We start from the raw sequence: 19839 nt of genomic DNA on the forward strand, positions 1-19839 counted from the left end.
CTACACAGTGCAGTTCAAGGTCGGTTCCGGAGCCGAGGTGTCCACCGTTCCGAGCGACTTCCCTGCATTGCCGGCCAAGCTCGACCCCGTCAACAGCCTGCTCACCGGACCTGGCGGTCAGCCGCTACGCGTGCTGGGTTCGTACATGGCGAGACTTCGGTGGCACGGGAAAATGAGCTCTCAGCGCTTGTACGTGATCCAGTCTCTCCCCGTACCTCTTCTTGGACTGCCGGCACTTCAAGCTCTGGAAGTTGTAAAGTTTCTCGACGAACTTCAGACTCCGAAAGCAACATTGCGTGCTGAGCTCTTCCAGGAATTGGGCACCCTCAAGGACGAGTACACTATCCTTCTGAGACCTGGCGCCGTACCCTTCTCCCTAAGTGTGCCTCGCAGGATTCCCATCCCGCTACGTGGGGCCGTCCGTCACGAGCTTGACAAACTGGAGGAAGGAGGCGTGATCCGCAGGGTCGACAACCCAACCCCGTGGGGCTCTGGTCTCGTTGTAGTACGGAAAGCCGGTGGTCCCTACCGGCTGTGCGTTGACTTGACTCAGCTGAACAAGGTTGTCCTTCGGGAACGCCACATCCTACCAACGGTAGAGCAAGTCCTTGGCCTCCTTGGCGACGCAACAGTTTTCTCCAAGCTGGATGCAACAGCCAGTTTTCATCAGGTTAAACTATCTGCAGACTCCCAAGAGCTCACAACGTTCATCACCCCATTTGGCCGATACTGCTTCTGCAGGCTCCCCTTTGGCATCACCTCCGCGCCGGAGTACTTCCAAAAACAGATGGCCAGGATCCTGGAGGGCCAGGAAGGAGTCGCCAATATGATAGACGACATTCTGGTCTTTGGGCGCACCCGCGAGGAGCACGATGCCAGACTGAACCAGGTGCTGTCTCGCCTTGCAAAAGCAGGCATCACGTTGAACCAAGACAGGTGTCGTTTTGGTGTCTCCGAAGTCTCCTTCCTAGGAGTCATCGTTTCAGCACAAGGTATCAGGCCAAGTCCAGACAAGGTCGAAGCAATCAAAGCCATGGAGGCTCCAACCGACATCGCAGGTGTCCGGCGACTGCTCGGAATGGTGAACCATCTTGCCCGGTTTTCGCCTTGCATCTCGGAGGTCACAGCTCCCATCAGAGCACCTCTAAACAAGTCTGCGACTTGGGTGTGGCAGCATGAACAAAATGCTGCATTCGAGAAAATCAAGGAACTCCTGACATCAGACCGTTGCATGGCCAAGTACCATCCATCATACGCCACCACAGTTTCGGCTGACGCAAGCTCATTCGGACTGGGCGCAGTCTTGCTGCAGACACAGCCCTCTGGAGAGCGCCGCCCAGTTGCGTTTGCTTCGAGATCGATGACTGAGACAGAGCAGCGTTACAGCCAGACAGAAAAGGAAGCGTTGGCAACAACATGGGCTATCCAACGATTTGACGAATTCGTCCGCGGCATCACCTTCGATGTTGAGACAGATCACCTACCACTCGTTTCTCTCTTCGGCAAGATGGAGCTGGACATGCTGCCTCCTACAGAGGCTACAGAGGCTCAGGTTAAAGACCATGCGATACCAGTTCCGAATGCTCCACGTGCCAGGAAAGCTGTTAGCTACAGCAGATACCTTGTCACGCATCACCCAAAAGGCGTCCCTCCTCCTGGACACCGTGGAATTGTTTGCAGCTCAAGTGGTCAGCGGCATGTCAGAAGCCTTGCCACTAAGCCCAGAGGATGTGCGACAAGCACAAGAGTCCGATGGCGAATGCAGAGCCCTCACCTCCTTCTGCCAGAATGGTTGGCCACAGAAGTCCAAACTGCCACTGCACCTCTCCCAGTAAGCCTCAGCAGCAGATGAGCTTTCTGTCTGCGACGGTGTTCTACTGAAAGGCGCCAGGATGGTCATCCCGCATTCTCTTCAGCCGGCTGTTTTGACGCTGTTGCACGAAGGACATCATGGCATCAACAGGACGAAAGATCTCGCTCGAGAGTCCATTTGGTGGCCTGGCATTTCGGCAGACATTACCTCTCTGGTAACTAACTGCGAGCAATGTGCTTCCACTCGGGTGAACCTTGCAGAGCCCCTGGTCTCCACGGTCCTACCTGGACATCCCTGAGAACTTGTCGGCATGGACCTGTTCCGCCTCCGCAGCCAAACATTCATCTTGGTGGTGGACTACCACTCCAGGTACCCTGAAGTTGTAACCTTGCGGAGCACAACAGCTCAGGCAGTCATCGACGTTCTCAAAAGCATTTTTGCCCGGCATGGGATTCCACGAGAAGTCAGATCAGACAACGGTCCACCGTTCTCTTCACGCGAGTTTGCAGCATTGGCGGCATCTTATGGCTTTGACCATGTCACCAGCAGCCCGCACTATGCGCAATCGAACGGAGAGGCGGAGAGAATGGTCAGGACCATCAAGGAGTTGTTTCGCAAAGCAACAGACCCTCATCTGGCCTTGCTCAGCTACCGGGACACTCCCGGAGTCGATGGCTTGTAAGAGATGGGAAGGAAGGTCGTTCCCTGATGGCATCCCACCGCTGCCACCAGTTGTAAGAGATGGAAAGGAAGATGTTGCAGGTGATGGCATCCGGATGGAGGAACTGAACGCTGACAAGAGGATACGAGAAACATAACAGAGGTTTATGACATTATTTACACTTATTTACAGAAAAGAAGGGATAGTGGTTTAACAAACCACGAGTGTGGTGGTTGAACACTACATAGTTCAGAGCCAGGTTCAGAGAGCGCAATGTCCAGCACTCTCCGCGTCGTTTTATGCCCTGTCGGGCTCCTCCTCTCAGAGTCGAACACCAATCACGCACACACAGGTGAGGGAGGCGAGCATACAAGGTCCACGTGAACACTGCACGGTGGTGGCGCCAGCAGGGCTGGTCCTCGTCGTGGGTGTGCCGTTAGACGAGCGTTCCCACGATCCTGGCCGCATACTTCAAAGGGCCCACTGCACAGCTCGCCCAATTAGCGGGGCGATCTGCGTGCGCTGTCCGTCGCGGTCTCTTTCAGAAAGACGCCGTCTTTGTTGGCCTCTCTCGAACGGCTAATGGCGTCTTGGCGACACGACGTCTTGGTCCTCCGGCTAGCACGTACAGTGCCTGACGAGCATAGGCAGTCGGCCGGTCGGCTTGGTGATTGGGGATCAAAAGGGAGCACCGCTCCTCTGTCAGCTCCGGCGCCAGCCACGACAGCTTTGCCGTCGCCCGATGAGTCGCCGAGTCCATTAGTCACCGCTTCTGCTTGAAGCGACGACAAAAGGTCCGCTTTTGAAGGACGTGAACTCGCCTCTGCCCGCCGCCTGGTCTGGAATAATCACTCAAATACTTGACAGCGTCGGTAAGACTGGGCGCCGAAGGGATTGAGAGATGAATCCCCAGGCCAAACCTAACAGCTCCTCCGCCGCCCGGAAAATCTCGGCTGGCCAGCGCTCCCAACCGCTGGGCACGAAGAGAATGGGTGGTGACGAGGACGAAGGCCTGGCTTTTCTCTCCAGCTGCGTACTCGAAACCAACTCCCAATCCAGCTCACAATGACCGACAACAGCAAGGCGAACCACACAACACAATACCATGCTGCAGTCAAGCACACTGGACCCGCTTAAAACCCTCCAGGCTTCTCAAAACACAAACAAAAGAGAAACCTGTACGCTAAAATTTTGAAACAATTTTGTGCTGCCAAAGTTACAACAATCATGGCTGTGGAGATGCTTACTAAAGATGGAACAAATTGCCGTGTGAGAAAAGCACACAAAGGCAAATACAATTTGGCCCCATAAACGAGAATCACTCTTTCACAACTAGCTTTCTCCAACCATCCCCACTACTAAGTTGTAACTGACATTTAATTTCCCGACTAATTTCATGAAACACAACCAAATACAAAGGTTTCATACCAATGCTGCCATACCCTATACACAAGTTATCTGGGCGCTTTCTTCATTCTCTCAATACATACTTGCAAGGTGTGGTCGAGAGTACCTACTTTTATGACACCCTGACGCGAACAAAACTCTCTCACATCAAATCAAACTGCGTTGTATAAATCCTAGAAATATATCTAGTCGCAAAATTTGGTGAACGCAGTTCCCTCAGCTAAAGCGATCATATGATCCTTATAAGCAATCACTAAAACAACAAAATGAAGTAAACCTGGTGTACTAACACGCTCATTTGCTGGATGTAGTTTCATGTCAGCCCAGGTTTTTAAAGAACGCACATGACTTTGCTGTGCGCTCTAGCACGACATCTTACTCTCATCCAAAAAAAAGAGCGCTAGCATACCAACCGCACACCTTATCATAGGTCATATCGCTCTAACCTATAGCCATCACTCTTTAAAATTTAGCGGGCGTACCAAATCTTCAATTACGACATGCGTGCTCTTATCTTAAAAACTCCTTTCATGCAGTCGGTTGACTGATGCAGGTAACTGCTTCCGCATAACGCTTAAGAACTTAACTCAAAATTTTGACAAAGCTTACACACAAACAAAATTTAGAGGGAAGAAAAAGTATCAAAGCAAACTAGCTGTGGAGATGACACAGGAACACCACTTTAAAACCAAATATAAACAAACAAATATGTTTCCAAAAAAACTCCTGTGTCCGACTCTCCAGCCTACAGCCGTCGCTCCCTCTTCAGTCGTACACGCGGCGGTCGTGGTCTTGCCGGATTTCGAGGGCGCCCGAGTCTACAACGAGCACGTGCTTCCAGCTGAACGGCAGCGTTACGCCTCATTTGCGATTTCGGCCGTCCTCTGTCAATCCGGCCGAGGGAACCCGAGCAATGCAAGGGAAAGAGTGACGGGGTCCTATTTGGTCTAGCCGAGCGGTGTTTAGCTATTGTGGTCTTTCTTCTAGGACCACGTCGGCACTCTTTTCCATGAAAAGCCCTAAATCTCCACTGCGCATATTGTCTCGCGAATGCGCGCTGTGGTTTACCCTTTCGCCGCTGGCGCTTTACTTCCCGCCACAAAGGCCTCTTCGCTGAACTGGCCGATGAGCCACCCTCTTTCCTTTTTCCCCGATGCTTGCTTCCTCCTTTGTGCCTTCGCTTTGTCGCGCGCGTACCCTTCACCTGTCTACGGCGACGCTTGCGACCCGTTTTCTCACAACTAGGAAGTTCGCCTCGGGTTGCGTCATCGGCTGCTCTACAGCTCGAGGGTTCTTCTGTACCACCTGCTACACTATTTTGCCAGTTCGATTTCCTAGCACTGATGCCATGTCGGGCCGATTCCTTTGTCTTAACTTTGTACTCACGCACCCAACTAACCTGGCGCCTCCCATTTGATTTCATTTGCGATGGACCCGTTGGTCCCTTTTCTTTCGTCCGGCAGTTCAGACGTATACAAATGAACTTTGTCACTGACGCAAAATGCCTAGTTCTGCTTGCTGCGCTAATAGGCCTCAAACTTTTCTGAACATGCGTAGAGCTGCTTGTCTCACTCGCGACTTTGCGACGTCTCTTGCGTCTGCGCTGCTTCCTGCGACTCGTCTCTGAGCCTACTGCTCGCAGCTCAAGGTGGCTAACCCTCTCACTACACTCGTCAGCTGTCGACGCCGCTCCGTCTAGATGATTTTCGAAAAACCCACCTATTTCACACTCTAGATCGGCGGACAGCTTGACGCTTTTAGGAACAGTGCAGCTGCTTTCCTGCAAACACTCTAGCTCGCATTGCTTAGAGCTGTCTGCGACTGCACTGATATCCCCGCTACCTACTTTCGCTGCTTCTGAGCTTTCTTCGGTGTCCTTGCGTACTTCCACACTGTTTGCAAGATCCACCGTTGCGACAAACACAGTTGAGGTCTGTGCCAGATTGTCTACAGCTATCCTTGCTGTTTCGCTAACAGCTAACTGGCACAGCACCTCGTCGCACTTGCTCTGGCCTTCGTCGGCCTCTCTACTTGGCGCAGCATCATTCGCAGCACTCAAACTAGATTCGCCTTTGAATCTGCTGCTATGTTCACGTGTGCTAGCCTTCTCTTTGGCTCTAAACTGCACCTCACTCATTTGATTATCGCACTTCTCGTGCGCTACAGTTTCGAATGGCTGACTCTTTCGCCTCATTGCCTCGATTTTCTGTTCCAATTGATCGAGCCGCTCTTTTCTATTCCTTATTTTCTTTTCTTGTTTCTCAATTTCCTGCTTTTCAAAAATCTCTACTGCGTTTTTAATATCCTCCTCACTGGCTTTTTGCGAGATCAGCATCCAAATCGCTGTCCTGCCCATTCTTTCCTCTATTTCAATGCCTAGATGCTTACTCACACACAAAAGTTCATCTCTTAGCATTGCTTTCCACGACATGATTGCCGTTGTACTTTGGTCCTGCATCTCACACAAATGTAGGGGATCCCTCTAACACACAAACAGGTGATCTCCCTAACTCACACACAATCCAGCTTCTAATCAACGCACACTCAAGAAATGAAGCCTGGAAAGTTATAGCAAAGACCAAGCACTCACCACAGCACAGCACCATGTCGCGAAGTCCATCCCACCGCTGCCACCAGTTGTAAGAGATGGGAAGGAAGGTCGTTCGCTGATGGCATCCCACCGCTGCCACCAGTTGTAAGAGATGGAAAGGAAGATGTTGCAGGTGATGGCATCCGGATGGAGGAACTGAACGCTGACAAGAGAATACGAGAAACATAACAGAGGTTTATGACATTATTTACACTTATTTACAGAAAAGAAGGGATAGTGGTTTAACAAACCACGAGTGTGGTGGTTGAACACTACATAGTTCAGAGCCAGGTTCAGAGAGCGCAATGTCCAGCACTCTCCGCGTCGTTTTATGCCCTGTCGGGCTCCTCCTCTCAGAGTCGAACACCAATCACGCACACACAGGTGAGGGAGGCGAGCATACAAGGTCCACGTGAACACTGCACGGTGGTGGCGCCAGCAGGGCTGGTCCTCGTCGTGGGTGTGCCGTTAGACGAGCGTTCCCACGATCCTGGCCGCATACTTCAAAGGGCCCACTGCACAGCTCGCCCAATTAGCGGGGCGATCTGCGTGCGCTGTCCGTCGCGGTCTCTTTCAGAAAGACGCCGTCTTTGTTGGCCTCTCTCGAACGGCTAATGGCGTCTTGGCGACACGACGTCTTGGTCCTCCGGCTAGCACGTACAGTGCCTGACGAGCATAGGCAGTCGGCCGGTCGGCTTGGTGATTGGGGATCAAAAGGGAGCACCGCTCCTCTGTCAGCTCCGGCGCCAGCCACGACAGCTTTGCCGTCGCCCGATGAGTCGCCGAGTCCATTAGTCACCGCTTCTGCTTGAAGCGACGACAAAAGGTCCGCTTTTGAAGGACGTGAACTCGCCTCTGCCCGCCGCCTGGTCTGGAATAATCACTCAAATACTTGACAGCGTCGGTAAGACTGGGCGCCGAAGGGATTGAGAGATGAATCCCCAGGCCAAACCTAACAGGCTTCAGCCCGGCCCAGCTCTTGATGGGACGACAACTCCGAACCAAAGTGCCGAAACAGGACTCCCAGTTATGTCCTCACTGGCCGTCGAGGAAAGACGTGAGGAGAAAAGATGCAGCCTACAAGCAGAAACAGGCCGCTGACTTTAACAGGCATCACAGAGCTCAAGATCTGTCATCGCTCCGAACAGGCCAGTGTGTCTGGGTACGACCTGATCAAATCAAAGCTACAGTGCTTAGCCCAGCACGTCGACCACGAAGTTATGTCGTGGAAACGGAGCAGGGTGGCGTCCTACAGCGCAACCGGCGTCACCTAGTGCCTTTTGCACCTCCTGCGCCAAGGGTGGAACCACCGCCGTCTGAGGAACAGGAGCCACAGCGAACACTGCCCCCTCTGGTACCCCAGCGAACTACTACAGTGCAACCACCCGATTCCCTTGGACTGCCCCTTGCAGACAGTGACCGCAGTGATGGTGTGACACGAACACGTAGTGGCCACCTTGTGCCTCCGAACCGCCTTAACTTGTGATGTGCAATGTCTGGCGTCCTCCGTCTTCCGTCTGGTCTTCAAGGGGGGAGATGTAGAGGTCGCCACCCTTCAGTCATTTAGTTCGGCTGCCACTAGGATGTGGTGCCCCTGAGATTGTATATATTCTGCCCCGAATAAAGTGGGAGGGCCCCTTTCGTTAGCTGAGCAGCTGTTGTGCGTATCGTCTCTCTCCGCGGGCATGGGCCGCTCGTGCTCCGGCACGCTCGCGCGGCACCAGTCACAAGACAATCATGATGGTTCCATGATCGCATCACGAGAAGACATCGTCGCTTTGCACTGCCTTGTTATCGTGTGATCGGCCCACTAATCACGGAGGCCGAGCAGAAACAGGTGAGGTGCTGAAAGTTTGGAATGCCTCCAGTCATAAATCTGTGCAAAGCCACTTTGGGTGCAGAAAACATTCGTGGGGAGCGGGGGCAGACCAATAAATTTACTGAACAAAAAGAAACAGACGACTGTTGCCTTCAGGTCGCCTTGGTTGAATGCATAAAAAACCCTGCGAGTTTTTTTTTTTTTTTTTCGCTGTTACGTAGTGTTTACAGCATAACCATGCTGTTTATTGCATGGTTATGTTCTATCGCATCTGCTTTTTATTAACCATAAATCTAGAGGCCTCACCTATTTTTGCTTTGTGCATTTCTCTATTTTTTTTGTTTCCCTATGTCAAGGCAAAGAGCGCTAGCTGTAGTTTCATGATTATCAATACAAAAGCTACACTCGCCGTCAGTTTCTTTCACATTGTCAGTTTATGTAAGCGATGCTTTGGCCGTCTATACCTTTCCCACACTGAATTGGTTTTAAAGTCATTCTGACTATTAAGAGCCTTCCACAGCAATGTTTTCTGGCTTAAACCATCTGTGCCCAGATAGTGAGTGCTTATTAGCACCGTAAGAGTGTTCATGCTGCGCGATTTTTCCTTCTGAATATGCCTGAGGCGGCTTCTTCAGATGTTTTGTCCTTGGCCTTTTTGGCAAAGGTGGCAGGAACGGTTGTATGTTTTGGGCAGTTTGGAGAAGCAGATCTATACAAACAACAAATTACTAAATTAGCATAATCATAAACTGTAATTAAGGAAGAGATCACGGGAGATGAAACAGTAATTTAGAATGTTCTGTGCATTATGCACACCGACGCTCATTCTGTTGTATATTTCTTCTGATTGTTAACTAGTCACGACCTTTGCGAAGTCAGGTCCGGAATTCTTAAGTTAATTTCCAACTCACAGTTGTGCAAACAAGAACTACACAGAGTCAGCAGGTTTTACGCTGTTTGAAAGCAAATACTGCTTGCGAAGTATACCCTCTATTGACGTGATGATAGCCGATTTTTACTACTCTCAGCATCTAATGTGCAAACTTTTTCACACGCAGCATTTGAAACAGGCAATTAGTATTCAAAATACACAGCATAGTGGGGCTCTAACTCATTTATAAGAGTGGAATTTTGACATTATCATTTACGAAGTGCATTGTCTTGCACTGCGTGTCGCGCGAAAGCATATCCCGAATGACAGTCCCCGACATAAAGTACTAATAATGAAGCTGTACAAACATACTGACAATGAAACAAATGACAAAAACTTCCGATATGCAGAAATACGATCAACGAAGCACAGGGGACTCGCCGAGAAAGCTGAGAAAAATTTCCAATTCTATGAGCCTTTTCGCGGGCACGTGAACAATTTCCCATGTCATTAATATAAAGTCAGTGTTTCCTGACTGCATGTTGCTCTGGGTGGTGCATCTTCTGGAGTGCAGATAGAAGCAGGGTTATCACGCGTGACATTCCGGCAACGATGCGTTCGTACACCCGCGCGCTGTGAAAAAAGGGGTGAGCCAACGCTTCCGCGAGCGGACGACACTCCGCCGGCGCTCCAGTTTCCTATAATGCTTTGCAGCCGCCACAAGAGGGAGCACATCAATTTCTGGAAAGGTCCATTGCCTCAAGTTCATGTTTTTCACAAGTTCATCTTGCCTAAGCTCATTTAAAATCGACTGCAAGGCAATGACGAAGCTAAGTAGATGCACCATCACGCTCCGCTGACTAGACTTCACAACAAAACCAGATCGTGCGTTGGCGGCAGACCACTGGAACAGACGCATTTAGCGTCGCAGAAGATGAAACTATAAGTTTTCTGACTTATTACTGTACTGTAATTTCCATAAATAAAATAATACTATAAAGGAGATTTATTGAGCGGAAAGGTTGTTGCTATAGCAAGGTGATGCACCAGCCACAATTCACGAGCTCAAGCATCTGCTGCACGATCAATGCTGCAGCCTCTGCGCCGGAGTACTTCCTCTTCTTTACAACGGCCCTGCGGAAAAAAAGGAACCATCCTGGCGACTTAGTCCTGTGCAGGCGGTGTAGAACCATGGTACTGCTTGAATCTCTGGACGTGTACAAACTCGCGGTTGTGATGTCGCAAGTCTGACGGTGGCGTAAGAGGCTCAATGAGGCAATTTACTGCAGAAGTCTGTTCGAGAATACGATATGGCCTATCGTACTTTGGCAGGAGTTTGGAAGAGAGCCCAGGTGTGCGATGCGGCACTGACAGCTACACAAGGGCACCAGGAAAAAAAAAACGGGAGTTGAGGTCTGGGCATCATGAATTGCTATTTGCCGGTTTTGGTCATCGGAGGTAAAGCGACGAGCTAACTGGCGACATTCTTCTGCGTGTCTGGTGGCGTCCAAGATCGGCAGGCACTCGGACGCGTCCGGACAATGGGGCAGAATTGTGTCAATGGTGTGGGAGGGGTGACGGCCGTAGAGGAGGTAAAAAGGGGAGAAACTTGTTGTCGCTTGTGTTGCCGTATTATAAGCGTATGTAATGAATAGGAGAACTAAGTCCCAGTTAGAGTGATCAGGCGTCACATACATAGAGAGCATATCATTGAGAGTACGATTAAAGTGCTCGGTAGCCCCTTTGGTTTGAGGGTGGTAAGCGTTACATGTGCGATGTACAATAGCACACTCAGTGAGCAATTGTTCAATGACCTCGGACAAGAAGGCGCGGCCACGGTCACTGAGGAGTTCTTGAGGGCCTCCATAACGCAACACAAAATGACGCAGTAGAAAAGTGGCAACTTCCTGTGCTGTAGCCGTTTGAAGAGCGGCGGTCTCAGCATAGCACGTTAGGTGGTCGATAGCAACTATTATCCACCTGTTGCCAGTCGGAGTCAATGGAAGGGGCCCATAAAGATCTATTCCAACCCGTTCGAAGGGTCGGGAAGGGCATGGTAAAGGCTGCAGTTCACCGGCGGAGGCGTGCGGTAGATATTTTCGGCACTGACATTCGGCACAAGAGCGGACGAAGTTGCGGACGAAGGTATACATACCATGCCAGTAGTAACGATGTCGAAGCCTTTCGTAGGTCTTGAAGACTCCTGCGTGGCCCCATTGTGGGTCAGCGTGGAAAGAGGAACAAATCTGTGACCTCAGGGTTCGTGGAACAACGAGCAGCCACTTGCGTCCCTCTGGTACGCAGTTGCGTCAATAGAGAAGTGTGTCACGTATCGAGAAGTGTGGAACTTGGCGCCGGAGTGTTCACATCTTTGGAAGTTCAGAAGTGTCGGAGAGATGATTGATAATAGACGCAGTCCACGGGTCATTGCGTTGTTCAATAGCAATGGTGTCAAAGTTAAGAGATGACAATGTGCGATCGCAAGCGGAGTCAGCTGTGGCATTCTGGGAAAGGGCGTCGGCGTCAGCATGCTTCCGTCCTGAGCCATAAACCCCGCGTATCTCATAGTCGGATTTTCAACGCCCAGCGAGCGAGGCGGCCAGATGGGTTGTTTAACTTCGAAAGCCAGCACAGCACATGGTGGTCGGTCCCGATGTCAAAAGAATGACCACATAGATATGGGCAAAACTTTCGAAGGGCCTACACAATGGTCAAACACTCCTTTTTTGTGACGCTGTAGTTGCTCTCTGTTTTGGTAAGTGTGCGACTAGCATACACCACGACGTATTCCTGATGCTCCGGTTTACGCTGTGCGAGCACAGCACCCAGGCCTACACCACTGGTGTCAGTGTGGATTTCAGTTGGAGCTTCAGGATCGAAATGGCGTAGAATGGGTGGCGTCGTGAGAAGCCGTCACAAGGTGGTGAAAGCCTCGTCGCAGGAAGGGGACCACGATGAGAGGTCTTTACAGTTGCCGAGGAGTTGCGCGAGAGGTGATATGATAGACGCAAAGTTTCGGACAAATCGCCGGAAATACGAACACAAGCCGATAAAACTCCGAAGTTCTTTGATGGTGGCAGGTTTAGGAAACGCCGTAACAACTCGCAATTTCTCGGGATTCGGGAGGATGCCTTCCTTGGAAACAACGTGGCCCGAAATGTTCAGTTGACGCATGGCAAATCGACATTTTTTAAGGTTTAATTGCGAACCGGCGTTGGTCAAGCAAGTAAGGACGTGCTGAAGGCGACATAAGTGTGTGTCGAAGTTAGGTGCGAAGACCACGATATCATCGAGATAACACAAGCAGATCTTCCATTTTAGTCCATGCGGGATGTTGTTCATAGTTCGTTCGAACGTTGCAGGCGCGTTGCAAAGTCCGAAGGGCATGACGGTGAATTCATATAAGCCGTCTGGCGTGACAAAAGCGGTTTTGGGACGATCGGTTTCCGCCATCGGCACCTGCCAGTAGCCTGACCGCAAGTCCAACGAGGAAAAGAACTCGGCACCCTGTAAACGGTCCAAGGCAACGTCAATGCGCGGCGATGGATAGACATCCTTCAGCGTGATCTTGTTCAATCGTCGAAAATCGACACAGAAACGAATAGGACCGTCTTTCTTTTTGACGAGGAACACCGGAGACGCCCATGGGCTCTGTGAAGGTCGGATAATGCCTCTGCGAAGCATGTCATCTACTTGTTCAGCAATGACGCTGCATTCTGTAGCGAACATGCGATATGGTTGTTGTCACAGCTGTGAATGGGACCCAGTGACGATGTGGTCTTCTACTGCTAAGGCGCGGCCGAGAGATGTTTGTAGAACGTCGAAATTATGGCGGTAGCACTCAAGGATCGTAAGGAGCTGTGAAAGCTGCGAAGATGTCAAGTCTTCAGCGATGAATGGTTGAAATATGTTTGTCGACGTAGAGTCAGCCGCAGAGACGACAGCCAGTTCAAAGACGGAGGTAGAAGGCACCTCATCGGGGATGGACATAATTCTGGTAGAACTGATTGTCTCGATGTGGCCAAGGCACTCGTGACAAAGTAGGGATAAAGGCGATGACTCATAATTATAAATTGGCATTGTGGTTGAGCCTCCTACAAGGTCGAGAGCAGCGAATGGCAGGGGGAGGGCTCTTCGGGCAATGAATGTTGGAGATGGTGTGAAGAAGACCGTGCCGTCGGATATGGCGCTGCATGAAACTAGTACAACCGCAAAATAGCATGGAGGGATGTAGGTGTCATTGTTAACGACAAGTTTAGCGGTAGACTGGGTGTCGACGGACGCTCGGTCATCCAGTGAGCAAAATTCAACCTCAGCCCGAGCACAGTCTATTACGGCGTTATGACGCGACAAAAAGTCCCATCCCAAGATAATAGTATGGGAGCACGATGAAAGAACGATGCACTCTACCGTATACAGAACGTCCTGAATTGTTACACGGGCTGTACATACTGCGGTCGGATGAACAGGTTGAGCACTGGCTGTGCGAAGCGATAACCCGGAGAAAGGCGTCGTAACCTTACGAATTGAGCGGCAAAATCCAGCATCGATAACAGAAACAGCTGCCCCAGTATCTACAAGAGCGACAGTAGGGATATTTTGGACGAACACATCAATAACATTGTTGGGTGACGAATGAGGACTTGGGCAAACCGAAACTTGCGCAGTTCTTGCTTCAGGAACTGCATCGTCTAGTTTTCCTCCTCGTTAGGCGCGGGCCGTCGACGCATAGAAGAAGGCGAGCGGCGGCGTGGAGAGGGCGAGCGAAGACGTCCCGACCGAGGGCGGTGGTCATCCTGGTAGCGGGCTGGCATTGGAGTGTAGGAACCGTATTGCACGATGGAGTCAAGCGGAAGCGGGAAGAAGGGCTCACGACGATTTTCATCGGTGGTATACGTCCGGCGGCGGCAACACCTTGCGACGTGTCCGGGGTATCGACATGCGTAACATATCGGGCTATTGTCAAGGGTGCGCTACGGGTTGGCGATGTTAGTGCTGGTCCAGTGAACTGGAAGTTGGGGATAGCTCGCGCGAGGCTGGAACGGAGGTGCAGGGGCCTTGCGAGTTGGCATGGCTGCAGCCGCAGCGCAGGTGAGTGAAGCAGTCACAAGATTATGCTCGCGAGCAGCTGGTAGGGCGACCGCTCCTTGAATGACGCCACAGAGAGCATTAAAAAAAAACAAGCATGTTTGTTTTCACATGTTGTAAAAAATAATTGATTAAATCTTAATGCCAAATCTGGAACGCAATGGTAGAGCGATGCATACCCTGATGGTTGAATTTGCCCAGGTTTCACTTTTGCCGCCTGGTCACAAAAAATTTTTGCAATGAAGTTTGCGTACAAATAATTGAAGCAAGTTCCAATTAAATCTAAGTTCATATCACTTTGTTTTACACTCGAACAAGAAGTGTCGCGAATCTCAAGAACGCCATCCATCCAAAGCGGATCCGAAGCCTGTACTTCTCATAATTTCCATGGGGGTACAAGCGCCGCTGAAGCCCGCATAGGCACTAGCGCCAGATTCCCCTCTAGGTATTATTGTATGAAACTTTATGTGTGTCACTCCTTGAGATTTTTCTGGATTTACGCCACTGAGTAGCATACTAGGATGATAGCGTATACAGCTTGCTTTAGGTTTCGCTTATGCTCATGGGATGGTCCCATGGTTCAACTTCATTTTCTTTAGTTTGCCAACATACTTTCCGAGCAGGTTTAGAGCAGTTGTTAGCAAATATTGCACTTTGGAGCAGCATAGAGCAGCGATTCTCTTTTGGAGCAGTTAGAGCAGCACTTCCATTACTGAATTGTATAGTAGATTACTGTATACATGTTTTGTTTTTGCATGGAGTTTTACGAGTGTTTGTTTCCTCTTTCTGCTCTGTTTGATAGTTTGTTTGCTGTGTCACCACTCTCAATCCTGCTGTGTCCTCTCTCAATCCAGAACCTCTGCAAGCGTTCCAGAGATAATCATGACAGGCAATAAGGTGGTGCCCAGGAAGCTTTCACTGCAAAGTGTGCAAAGCCCATGAACCCAACAAGCCAAGTGCATCACAAGACCACACACACACAAAAAAAAGAAAATGTCAGGCAGGTAGCACATCCAACATACCTGTTCAATAATTTTGGCAATGCTGGTGGCAACCAAATCCCAGGTTAGGCTGACTTTGTCAAGTGTGTTCTTGTCCAAGGAGGTTAAAGTACTCTGGTCTTTCAGTGCATTCCTCAACAAAGTGAATGCCCTCTGAAAGGAAATCCACAACTTGGTCAATAATACAAAACAGTAACAAACACAGATACAGTAATGCAAAAACAGAGGTCACAACAAGCAGTAGCCTGAATTAAGTCTGTGACCTAACTACACTACCACAAGGTAAAACTGAAACCCAGATATCTTGTCACGCCTAGACTCTATACCTTCAGCAGCTTTCCTTCCCTGCTCTGGAATATGGCAAGTCTTTATGAAGTTGACACAAATGATAAAAAACTTTCAACATATAAAAGATACACTCACTACCGTCTGACATGTGCTGTGTTTCTCTGCAATACATATGAAAGCTCCTGGTGCTCCTAACAACTGCAGACCCAATATACTAAATGAGCGTTCCCTGTGAGCTTATGGAATTACAATAAAACCTCGTTAACTAAAAGTCACTGAGACTGTCAAAAAGCTTCGAATTAAGCGGGTTTTTGAATTAATGAAACATGGAAAAAATGGGGTGCAAGGAACTTTGAATTGCTGAAAGTAGTCAGAAATAGTCGTTTGCTGTGGTTGTGTTTTCCGGCAATAGCTGGGCCCAATCTTGCTGCGAGCACGGATGAACGGCGGGCACCGCTGCTTCCAGCATAAAAAAATAAAACGGGTATCTCGTGTTCAGTTAAAATGTGAGCCTGTGAAAAAGAATCAATCACAAGACCGCCTTTTTTTTTTTTTTTTTTTGCGCTGGCAGAAGCGTGGCTGGGGTGCTTCATCTGTCACTCATTAGCATCACTGCACTGCACTGCCTTGTGGCTCCTAAGGGCCGCTGTTTTTGCGGATTTGCGGCTAAATCGGGATCGGAATCGGCACATAAAGCACTCAAAGATTTCGAATTAAATGGACTGATGCTGTTGTCGCTTCAAATTATCCTCTCAAACTTATACTGCCAAATACGGGACTGCCAAAATCCTTCAAATTAGGTGGAATTCCAAATAATCAAGCTCGAATTAATGATGTTTTATTGTAGACATTTTTTCAAATATGTAGAGTTCATAAAAGTTTAAGGGATGAAAATTCAATAATATTCAATGTCTTTAAAGACCCCATCAAAACTATTTCTGAGGTGCAGAGTGACATCCAATGTAGTACATCTTTAATAAAGTGATGCTTCCGAAACTCTACACACAACTAGGTGCACGAAAACTAACCTGAAAATATCCTAGCTTCCAGAGACACTTTTGTATAGGGCGATGTTTATGAGTTACACTGCTATACTTAACAAGCTACTCCACAAATACTGGCACGGCTCATATGAACTTTAGCTTCATGCATTGCATGCTGCACAAAAAATAGAGAAAACTGAAACAAAAAAAGAAAAATGCACCAGACGGTAGAAAGTTTCAAAATGAAGTGCTCCAGAGGTAAATAAAGAAAAGAGCAGTGTAAACAGAAAAAAAGAAACCAGCACAGAGCACTGGCATCACTCACTATCTCTCTTTTGTGTGTGTTTCCCAGTTCGCTGAACGAATATAAACCACCAACTAGCCCACCTTTTCATCCTGTCCCACTGAGAGTTGCGCACATGCACCTGTGAAGACTCTAAGCTCTTACTCTTATATGCTAAACATGGGTGTATGGAATTATTCTCGGCATAGATCACCAGTGATGGTCCTAGAGAAGAACATGCAAATGTACAATGCTCTACAACATACGTATTGAAAATGTTTGCTGCCGCTATCAACATCTACACTGCCTCAGCGAGTGAGCTTTTTTTTTCTATATTAAGTGAGATACTGCAAACCTCTATTGAGGAAAGAGATATATAAATAAAAAGGAGACGGGGAGGTTAACATTATTGAGGAAATTAAGTCCCAAGTCAGCATGCCATGAGCAGAGCTTGTATGCAAACTGGCAGTGGGAACGAACAGGTTACGTGAGGAGGGTGCAAACTTTCACCCCTTCCATCTTGCTTCTTGGCGCTGCGCACCAGCCGTCACTTCCCAGCATGAGCGAAAGGGTACTCATCTCTCCGTGAAAGGCAGACATGCTTTTTACAGAGAGCAACGAGACAGAAAAGTATAAAGAACCACACGAACGAGGAGACTTTCTGCCTCGTGTGGCATCTTTCTTTTGATTATCGGCTTGGACCCATCCAGCTAAGTCACTGCCATATGTGAAGAGATTGAACTTTGCATCTTTTCGGAGTGGACTATCCCCCCAGTCTTTGACTGCTCTCACAGCAATAAACAATGTGCTCGTCTTATCTTGCTTGCTTATTAAACAAACTCGCCATAGATGCGAATATGTGCACTATGGGTTGGAGACGCGACACATGTACAAAGCCTAGTCTGCAGCTTGGCAGCACATGTACTTCAGAAAGACCTAGAGGAAGAATTACTTATGAATGAAGGCATCCTTGATGTTAGCATCCTGTCCTATTATTGACCTCTGAAGAAACAATGAAATGGATTTAATAAATTAATACTTTCAAAAATACACACTCGTTCATTTCTTTATATATAAACTTACACAATCATGTCAATGCTATTGGCCTTTAAAATGGCACCTTTTTTGGAAGGCACGTTTACCCTGCCATGCAAATCTCCTGCATATTGAGATGGCTCTGAGCAAGTGTGAAGCTCAGCAAATGCTGATAAGTCATTTTATTTTGACATTGGAATAAATTTTTCTATGGCGCACCAACTGACATTGACACCGTTTTCACGCCAGGCTACAGTACTGACTCTGGTGTCATCACCCAGCAATCTGACTAAGTGTTATGACGTCAAGGAACCAAAACTTTTGAACTGCCATTTGTAAATCACCGAACCATTCAAAACGGTCCCTTGTGCGTCACCAACAGAGCCACGGTGCCATGTGGCTGCGGAAATGTCTCTATATCTTGCGCAATCACGTTGCAATAAGCTGATACCGTGTTGCGACGTCATGGTACAGTAGTGACCGAAACTAGTTTGAAAAACATACTGCATGATTACTTTTTCGGGGTGCACTCGCACTTAGCGCTACATTTTCTAGGCTCTTGAGGGCTTAACCTTTCATTTGACCCCAAAAACAACAATGAAAATTTTCGTGTCAGCACCCCTTTACTAACTGGTCATGAATGGTTTTCTTTTGAACAGGATGGCATTTACCCACATGGCATTGAAAAGAGGCAGGTTTTCAATGTTTTATGGTTTGGCGGTGGAAAAATTCATTGAAAGGCAAAATGATAGCACAGAAAGGTAAAAACGGTGGAAACTAGAAGAGACAAACGAAAAAAATGACAGACAGGAAAAACACTATTTGTCTCTTTTAGTTTGCACTGTTTTTACTTTTTATCATGTTTTACACACAAGCCCAATGTAACACACTTCTGAGAAGAGAAAGACTGTCTACAGGTGGGACCTTTGCCCAGAGGCTTTAGAACAACTCTTTAGAGCTGCCCAGGCAGCTCTAAAGAGTTGTTTGTCCTTCCAAATAATACCTCCCATGACACAATAAGTTGAGGTTGCTATGAGTGGCGAGTCTCCAATGCAAGAGCGCCTCCTGACCTCCCATGTTGGATGCCTCAGAATGAGTTGTGCTGCGCACCGGGGCCGAGCATGCTCAGCACTGCCTATGCCAGGAGGTACGCATTCTTTTCTGCTTCCTTCCCAAACTGCATGCAAGTTTTGGGTGGGAAGGTGCAAGTCTTCCTTACTCACTCTCTGAATGGAAAGGATCCTAACCAGAGATAGCATAAAAGTAAAAGGGGGCAGCAGTAGCCATATTGAATAGAGAATCAAAGGGACACAAAGTCAAACAACAATTTATGTCAGAGTTAAGGCTCAATGTACGATGGCTAAAACGACAATATTATCAACAGCAGTGCCCAACTTACCAACAAATTAAGGTTAATGCACAAGAACACATGCACCACGAGTAGGACATTTGAAAAATGATCCCACCGACGCCAGAGCTACCACCTACCATTAATCACTAGTAATCGAACCAGCTGCACTAAATAAAGAACCTTTCGTACATCAAGAGACGCAATGAAATGCCACTTGTTCGTTTCTGTTTGATTCATGAAAAAAAGAACCGCCGGATGTTACTATGGGAAACGGCGCGAGTGCTTCAAAATTTCAACTTTCGCCTGGTTAAGCTGGACAGGTTGGGCCATATAGCAGAGCCCAAATGAACCAAGGATGCCTGCCATCTCGGAGGCTATGGCAGGAAATTGTCAATGGCCGTTGTTGCTGCTGTGGCTCCCACTATTTTCACTCTACTGCTATTAATGTCGGCAGCCCCGCAGTAAAGCCGGGCATCGTTGTGCACGGCAGCAGTGACGTGAAACTTTCCACTTGAGGCAGGTAATTTGCAGTGTGCTGATGCGATGCGGACCACTCCAATGTGATTTTATTTCAAAGTAAGCTCTTCCTTGGCACAAAAGTAGCACTACGAGGTTTCTAGACCACTGCAAGGTTTCTGGACATTGACAC

The 19839-nt window shown here is 48.7% G+C and overlaps 1 protein-coding gene across 2 annotated transcripts in view; it reads right to left on the minus strand.

Annotated features, from left to right (window-relative positions):
- The window catches only part of tefu (Serine/threonine-protein kinase tefu), a 513274-nt gene that overhangs the window by 491121 nt on the left and 2314 nt on the right, over positions 1–19839 (minus strand). For both annotated transcript variants that reach the window (XR_012895493.1, XM_075896220.1), the window contains exon 2: positions 15272–15403. Coding sequence is in view for 1 of the 2 variants with exons in the window: in XM_075896220.1 (XP_075752335.1) it covers positions 15272–15403 (132 nt within the window). In the remaining variant the exon portion in view is untranslated. The remainder of the gene's footprint in view (positions 1–15271; positions 15404–19839) is intronic.

The sequence above is a fragment of the Rhipicephalus microplus genome, chromosome 5 (genome assembly GCF_043290135.1).
Source record: "Rhipicephalus microplus isolate Deutch F79 chromosome 5, USDA_Rmic, whole genome shotgun sequence".
Lineage (NCBI taxonomy): Eukaryota > Metazoa > Arthropoda > Arachnida > Ixodida > Ixodidae > Rhipicephalus > Rhipicephalus microplus.